Source organism: Xyrauchen texanus, chromosome 4 (genome assembly GCF_025860055.1).
Source record: "Xyrauchen texanus isolate HMW12.3.18 chromosome 4, RBS_HiC_50CHRs, whole genome shotgun sequence".
In the NCBI taxonomy this organism is placed as follows: domain Eukaryota; kingdom Metazoa; phylum Chordata; class Actinopteri; order Cypriniformes; family Catostomidae; genus Xyrauchen; species Xyrauchen texanus.
The window spans coordinates 41116997-41125399 of NC_068279.1; the positions used below are offsets into that span (position 1 = coordinate 41116997).

The 8403-nt window shown below is 37.3% G+C and overlaps 1 protein-coding gene across 1 annotated transcript; it reads right to left on the bottom strand.

Moving 5' to 3' along the window:
- Positions 1 to 3054: 3054 nt before the first annotated feature.
- LOC127643148 (15-hydroxyprostaglandin dehydrogenase [NAD(+)]-like) lies at positions 3055 to 7565 on the bottom strand. The gene is made up of 8 exons (XM_052125741.1): positions 7510 to 7565; positions 7235 to 7341; positions 6189 to 6312; positions 5899 to 6005; positions 5719 to 5806; positions 5425 to 5501; positions 3583 to 3746; positions 3055 to 3423 (listed from the first exon to the last, which is right to left on the bottom strand). The coding sequence occupies exons 2-8, from the start codon at positions 7325 to 7327 to the stop codon at positions 3303 to 3305; spliced, it is 774 nt and encodes a 257-aa protein (XP_051981701.1). The 5' UTR covers positions 7328 to 7341; positions 7510 to 7565; the 3' UTR covers positions 3055 to 3302.
- Between the last annotated feature and the right edge of the window lie 838 nt (positions 7566 to 8403).

Below are 8403 nucleotides of genomic sequence, written 5' to 3' on the forward strand. Positions count from 1 at the left end.
CATGCTTTATACAAGAATTTGATTGCCATTTCCCTCCAGAAAGAACTTAGCTAGGGAGCAATGAGAGCTTTTAATTCCTTCTAGTCAAATGTGAGGGGAGATGTTTGGTCTTGTTTCTCCTCTGGAGTGTAATTCCAAGAGAGCAGTCATTATTAGAGGAATGCGTGACTTCTATTGGTCAATTGGATGAATGAAGTATACTGCCCTGGGAGGCTTCTGGGAAAGAAACGATAGAAGGTGAGACTTTTTTTTATAAGTCTCAAAGGAGTGACTATATAGAAGATTTTTATATCAAAACATAGAAAAGAACTAACATAGAATAGCCTGGACTTTGTGCAATCCAGGAAAGTGCATATGTGGTAACTAAAAGTGCTTATGCTGAAAGGAGCACACTGTGCACCCAGTTGTAGCAGAGACAATGAAGGAACACAGCAAGGTTAAAGATGAACAATGATCAAAATTACTGTAATATGTTCATGTGGCAGGGCGGAGGGTGGGGCCGGGTCATGATTCTCCACACCCAGTCCCTTATCAGGCTAATGAAGCCTCCAAGAGGGATAACGGCCAACTGTGGAGGATGGTGCGGGAGAGAGAGATCGTTTATGGACATGTCCGTCACGTGTGTGTTTGTCTTTTGTTTATCATTAAAACATTATTTATATTGTCAAGCCAGTTCTCACCTCCTCCTTTCCATTGAGCTGTGTAACACTGGTGCCAAAATCCGGGAAGGAGGAAAAATACGCCGTAGTAAAGTTCTCGCCACTACCGTCCACCCCAACTCTCGCCTCCTCCTTTCCATTGAGCTGCATTACAGTTCAGATCGTTATATTTTATTTACTCTGTGACGGCCCTATCAACCACCAGCATCTAAAGTGGTGGTAATGGGTTTTGTTTTTACAAATAACCACAAACACATTTTCTTTAGATATGTTTATTCTTTTCATAAATTATGCTAATTGTTTCCAATCTGAGTGTATGCATTTTGGTTAATAATAGTATTCATTTGATCAGAATTGTTTTAGTTATACCAGTCTTTTGTTTCTCCACATGCTCCTGCTGCTGAGTCATCTGCCAAAAGTAGAGCTAGAGTTTGAAACTGCATTTTATGCTCCACCATAGGAAGTGGAAGGAACCAACTCCTGGCAGTGGGCAGGGGGACTCTGAACTACAAAATACGTAACAACACAGCAGCATGTGGATAATTTGTTTGGGTTAGACTAATATTTGGTTTTGGAAGTTTTGTTTGTTTAGTAATGTCTTATGGTTAGCTGTTGGTTTTATTTTGGGTCTTGGTAATTGTAGTAAGTCAAGTTTTCTCCCCTTTGTGTTTGGTGTAGGCTAGCCTTTCTGTATATATACCCCTCCTTCTGTGTAATTCAGGAGGTCAGGTTTGTTATGTTAAGATGTATATTGTAGTCTTGTTATGTTGACCTCAGTTTTGTTAAAAGACACACTTTAAGTACTTTATGTTTAAACTTTAATTGACATAGTTGGCTAAATAAAGCCTAAACTCTCTTAACAACAACTGTGTGTCCTTGCCTTTACTGCTTGGTCCCTGACAATTGGTGGCAACAGTGGGATCTTTCAGTAGAGGACACAAGAGGTTTAGTTTTTTTTCTTCTCTACACCACCCCTTCTTTGTTAGAATGTCACAAGGAAGAGGAGGGAATAGAACTGGAGGTGAACGAGGGCTGCAACCAGAAACTGAAGACCGAGCAGACAATGAGGCAGATGAAGGTGGAGGCACTGGCATGGAGGACAAAGATATAGCAGAATCAACCATCGCTGACCTGGTAAACCTCTTTCGGACTCACATGGGGCAGCAGCAAGCCTGTGAGACCTGATGGGATCAGGAGGCAACCAGGCAAGAAAAGAGCTTCAAGGCACTTCAACACCAGTTCAGTCTTCAATTGGAGGTTCAGGCAAGGACCTCACCTGTATCTGGATCCTCCTCTCCCCAGCAAAATCCCCAGAGTGATGAAGCCCAGGGCAGTTCACCATTTCAGGCGGCTTATCCACCAAGAGCCCTCCAGCAGGGTGAATCTCAGTATGGTCAGTCTCAGTCACGTTTTTTTAAAGAGCCTAAGCTTCAAAAATTAACCGATACAGACGATATTGAACATTTTCTTGTTCCCTTTGAAAGGATAGCCGTGGCCTGTCAGTGGTCAAAAGAAGGTTGGGGCTTTCGGCTTATTCCATTGTTGACTGGTAAGGCTCAAAGTGCCTATGTATATACATTCAACTTGGAACTCCTGACTTTGTGAGTTTTCTTACTAATAGGGAAGAACAGTTCTCCACACTCCATGACACCCTCTAAACACAAATGAGGAACTGGCTCTGGCATTTTGAAGTCAGTGCCCCACTGATAGTCTAACTGTCATGATGTCCAGAGACCCAGTGAGTATCAACACACTAGCATGTCATAGCTACTGCATAGCCTCATTTCACTGCCAGTTTTATCATGCATATATATAGCCTGAAAATATTGCGTTGCGTTACCATAAACTAATCGAATTGGATCTACAGTATGAAAATATTAAATTGTTTCTAAATTCCCTGTATTATAAATGTAACCTTGTTTGGTTGCAATAAATTTTGTCAGGAAAACAGTGAAGTAAAATTAGTCTACACTTGTTAGACTGTATTAGTCTTGAGTAATTGTTGCTTTGAAGTTGGAAACATGTCGTAATAAGACAGAGATCAAATTTCTGTTGATTGACCAATTCACAGGGCCTTGACTTGAGTGGAAAATACGCATGGCTTCGGGGGGGGGGTGGGCATTACTACATAGACACAACCCCGGGGATACTTGTACCTGGGATACTTCCTCCCTGCTGAATCTGTCTACCAAATCTACCGACCCACAGAGATTCACAATGTTGGCAGAGATTAAACTTTTTACTGTTTGAATTAAAGTGTGGAGTAGTTTATTTTACTGTTAGTAGCTTATGTGATGAAACAAAATTGACATTAGGAACATTTTAGCAAAATGTATGCAGGAATACAGAGTTGAGTCAGCATTTTAACACATACAAAGCCAAAAATCTCTCTGGTTTATAATGTTTTATTTTGTCAAGGCTAAAAGTCAAAGTCCAGTTTTTCAAGGTCTCAGGTTTGCATTTCTGTATGTCTCACCAAGAAAGTAATCGACATCTTGAGGGTTTAAGTACATTTCCAGCCAAACAAAAGTATACAAGCTTTGATGAAGCCTATAATATCAATTTAAAATTAGTATGCCTAGTATGCAGTGGCATTAGAAATCTGCACCAAAATGGATGGCAATGGCTGTGGTAGGTGAAAAATTAACAGGCCAATTCAGGAAAGGAAATATAATCCAAACCATCAGTAGTAACCTTCAGAACATCTCCATTCTTGCTCTCATCTCTCACAAGAGCAAGGGCGGCCCTGACAACGTCATCAACACTGTAAATAAAAATGCAATGACATGTCTGAACAAGACTTGTGAAGAATACAAAAAACATAAGAAACAATCTCATCATGAATGTGATTCACAGTCTTACTATCTAAACTTTGTTATGTTTTGCTGCTTCTCAGCTGAGAAGAAAAAGATTGTAAACTCACTCCAAAATGCCGTTCCTCTCTATCCACTTCTCAGCAATTTCCTTTAATTTAAAAAGCTCTCCTATGTTCTCTTCTATATTCTGGGCAGACAGAATGCCGGTGTTCACAAAACCTGGACAGATAACGTTGATTCTCATTCCAGTGTTGGTCAGCTTGAGAGCAGCCTGTTGACACATGCGAAATATTAATAACATTTGTACAAGGTGCTTGAAGTACTTGGATTTGGCTTTTTCAAATTTAAGTCCTGGAAAACCCTTGAAAATAGCAATGGTTAACAAGAGGTTCTTAAAAAGTTCTTGAATGATAGAAAATCATAAAATATGTTGCTTAAACCATTTAGTAAATTAAATGTATTTATTTATTTTCGGAAAAACACAACAGACGATTAGACCACTGCTGAAGCACCCCCAAAGATAGCCCTGTCTCACAAAATAGGTTATTTCTGACAACATTTTGGTCAATATTAAAATAACCTTTAATGATACGAAATGGATAGACTCTGTTTTGCAAATAATGTAAAAGAATGTTTGTCCCTTGATTTCATGGCATTGGTGTTATCGTTGTTAAAACCCTTTCTTTGTTATGTTTTACTTTATTTTTTTCAAATACAAAAAGTTGTGGAACATAATTTTTAATGTCAAAGTTCAGAGGCTGCTTAAATATGAATATAGTGATTTATCCCAGCATGTTAAAAATTTATTAATCCACATTTTAACTAATATTTTCACACAAAAATATTTGGTGTTGTACCCCATTGAACCCTCATTTGTATTAACTTATGTGTTAACTTGCTTCATTCATAAAACAAATTTAAATAATAATAAAAAAAAAACAACAGCCAAATTGTCCTTTATGAATAAAAAGTAAACAAAATTATTACCCTCAACATTTATAGGCAAAAACTGAAAATTTAAATATTTTGAAAGTTGGAAAGTCAATATTTTTTGATGAATGTGTAGTAAAAGATGCACATTAAGATATGTTGTGCTTGTAATAAGTGGTGTTTTAAGAAAATAAATTAACTGAATTAATTAAATGTTTTTATTGATTATGCTTTTGGGGATTTTACCTTACCTTTAGTGTGTAATATAGCTGTTTGTGCATGTAAAAGGTCTGCAAAGGGAGTTATTCTCTCCTTCAGAAAACACTGCTCCTGAACTTCCTGAAACACCACAAGTAAATAAATAAATGACGTATGAGGCCGACAAATGCGATCTCCGGAGGACGCAGCCTTCCAAACCAGACACAGCCCTGGTTTGCAGTCCAGCCATTACTACAGTGACATAGCTACATCACTATGTAACACATTAGCATAATGCCTGCCTAAGGGCTACTTCGGTTATAGTAAGGGGCGTTACATTTCCGACACACACTCTAAGCGGTTGACCAATCACAATAGATTGGGCCAGCTGACCAATCAGAGCAGACTGGGCTTTTCGGAAAGCGGGGCTTTAAAGAGACAGGAACTACAACAGAGCGTTTCAGCCATAGAGTGAAAAGAGGTGCTGAAGCAATGTACAGTATGAGAAAAAAAAATCGTGTTTTTTGAATATTAAATCATGTAAACCTATTCTAGCGGACCACCAAAATAAAATTATGAACCTATAAATGAGCTGCGCCAGTCTGGGGAGAGAAAAAAGAGGTAAGGACATCCACCTGAGATGAATTGTGACTAATTGCCGTTTCTATGGAGATAAAAGAAGCAAACAAAAAACAAAACAAACAAAAAGTCCTTGAATTTAAATTTCAAGAATCTGTACAAACCCTGTAATGACTAACGTTGAAATGACCAAGACTGCCATCACCCCCAGCCTTCACCAAAACTAAATACAAAATACTTACTGCTATAGCACGGCTGAATCCCACCACTGCATATTGAGTTGCTGTGTAGACGGGTGTCATTGGCATACCGTATATACCTGTGACCAATATTCATAAGTTCAGTCAAAACATGACCACAACTATGCAGAATGTACTTTATGTGTAATATATCTCATTTATTTAGATAACATAGTTTTTTCTTTACAAAAGCTGTTCACACCCCTAAGCCAACACACGTTTTATTCTATCTTGTTTCTTTCATGATAATTCTCCCAATAGTCTTAAACTGGAAACATGTAGGAAGCACTTTCAAACCTGCGATGGATGAAATGTTCACAATGACTCCTTCGTTATTTTCCTTCATGTGTTCCAGAGCTAGATAGGTTCCCTTGATCACGCCAACCTGTATTGGCCACAAGAACAACAAATCATGTTGACAGACTTACAGATACATGGACAAATACATAGGTGCATCGTTGGATGGTTAAATCCTACCAGGTTTACTGCAACCATTTTCTCCCAGTTAACTTCATTAATGATCCCTGCATTGTTGTACATAATGTCTATACGGCCAAACCTTTCCTCAATTTTCTTAAAAGCTCCTGGAAAGGAAAACGCAAAGGATTCAGAGAATATTCAGGATCTCGTTGCAATATTCTGCAGCAAAGTCATGCTTGATGTGGTTTGTTCTGTAACTAAATAATTACAACAAAAAAACAAAAACAACAAAAAAAAAATAATTCAGAGGGTTTAACACTGTAATCACTGAAGAAGTCTGGAAAAACCTGAAAATTCATCATGTGATGAAACATCGGCAGCGAAAAATTCAACTCTGTCTGGTCCATATTCTTTGTCCAGTGCCTCCTTCAACTCCTCTCCCTGCAGTTTATCCACATCAATGATGGCCACCTGTAATTAAAAGAAATCATTATACACCATTAAAGTACTTTCTAGTATACTTATTAAACTGTAGTATAATACTGTACAGAAAAGTACAATCAAGTATTGTACATTACGTATAGTTTAGTAGGGCTGCATTGTAATTGCGATTACTCATTTATTTATTTTTTTCAATTAAAGGAATATTCTGGGTTCAATGCAAGTTAATCTCAATCTTTCAAAAAAGCAAAAGGTTAGAGTGAGGCACTTACAATGGAAGTGAACGGGGACAATGTTTGGAGGGTTTAAAGGCCGAAATTTGAAGCTTCTAATTTTATACACTTACATTAATTCTTCTGTTAAAACTCATGTATTACTTGAGCTGTAAAGTTGTTTAAATAATACATTTATACAGTCATTTTAGGGTTTGTAGACACCACATTGTCAAATTTGCAATAACTACTTAAAAAGTTTAGTAAGTGATTGTATCACACTAAAAACATGTTTACATACATACTGTTTATGTCTTGTGCCTTTTTGTACCGAACCTGGGATATTCCTTTAATTGTGCAGCCATGTAGTGTAGTATACAAGTATATTCCAGTCCAGTGTAGTTCATCATATATGGTATAGTATAATGTAGGGCAGACAGTGCCGTTGTAATTGATAGTTCCAGTCCTCCAAATCTGGCTGCAATTTATTATTCTCACCAAATATTCTATTGCCATGAAAGGCTTGAAGCTTTAGAAAAATGTTGCTATGTTAACATGTTTGAATAAGGCCATTGTAAATTCAAATAGTAATCTAACATTTATTTGACTTTGTGACTGGCAAGCATTGCACCAGTAGTAAAGTATAGTGAAAGAGTATTGTGTTGTATTACAGTTTGTAGAGTTTGGGAATCAACATTTGTACACATGCATGCAAAAAACAGTTTCGATAATCAATTTACCTTTGACCCATTTTTTAGGTGCATTTCGACCAAGTTTTTGCCCACTCCTTGAGCTCCTCCAGTCACTACAGTCACTTTATTCTTTAGATCCATAATCGGCCACACACCTGTGAAAGAAACATATCTGCTTAAACTACTATCTTCACTGAGCAAATGAGCAACATGACAAATGTACAATATATAGACAACTTCATTGAGTGTAGATGTGGTGTTACATGAAAGCACTGACATGGCAAAAAACTCTAACCCCAAAATACACACAAGTCTTACTGTACCTGAGCAACAAAACACAGTCAGCTACCAAGATGTACAACTCATGCACTGGAGAAGGTACCAAATACTAGTGAAAAACTGAAGCTTATATTGCAGATCATTCATAAGTAGTTGCAATAGTAAAATAAAAACTTGTTTGGTTTGCATGTGCTTTGAATGGTAAATATGTCTTGAGGTGTCTCATCCTGCAAATCATGTATTGTATGACTATGTTAAATTGATGATGCAAAATCACTACTTTTTTGTGTAAAAGCCATTACATTTACAGCAAATGGCTATATCCACAGTTAGGTTATCTTTAGGACCATAAATGTTACTTTAATAAGCCTCTATGTTCAGCAGAGTTAAGGATGAGGATGTTGCCTTGTTTTAGAATTCTGTCATAATTATGAACTCTATGATGTTTCCTCTCAGATGTCAATAAGACATTCAGCAGATGTCTTTGAGACGTTAATGATTTCGATTGTTTGTCAACCTGATCTTTTTTAAAGAGGTTTATCAGTTAATTAGACTGTCATGCTTTCCAGATGCAAATATCGAAAGCACACATCTCTGACATGTACGTGTGGTATCTGGGACCATACAATGATAACAGACAAAAAGCATCATAAAAACATTGTAAAACTATTCCATACGAATAATGCACTTTATTTCAAGACTTCTAAAGCCAGGAATGGATGAACTACAAATTTGTACACTAAAAATATTGCTTGACAGCCATGATCACCATTCTCTATCATTCAAGGGAATAGTGCTAATGCCCAGAGGTATGCTTAGGTGTATGTGAATTCTCTGAGGTGATTATCTACCGTGAGAAACCACATCAGTAGACATTTTATAAAAGCTTTGACAGGAACGGGGCTAAAGGCACACCTTAAGGAAAGAAAAAGGTGACG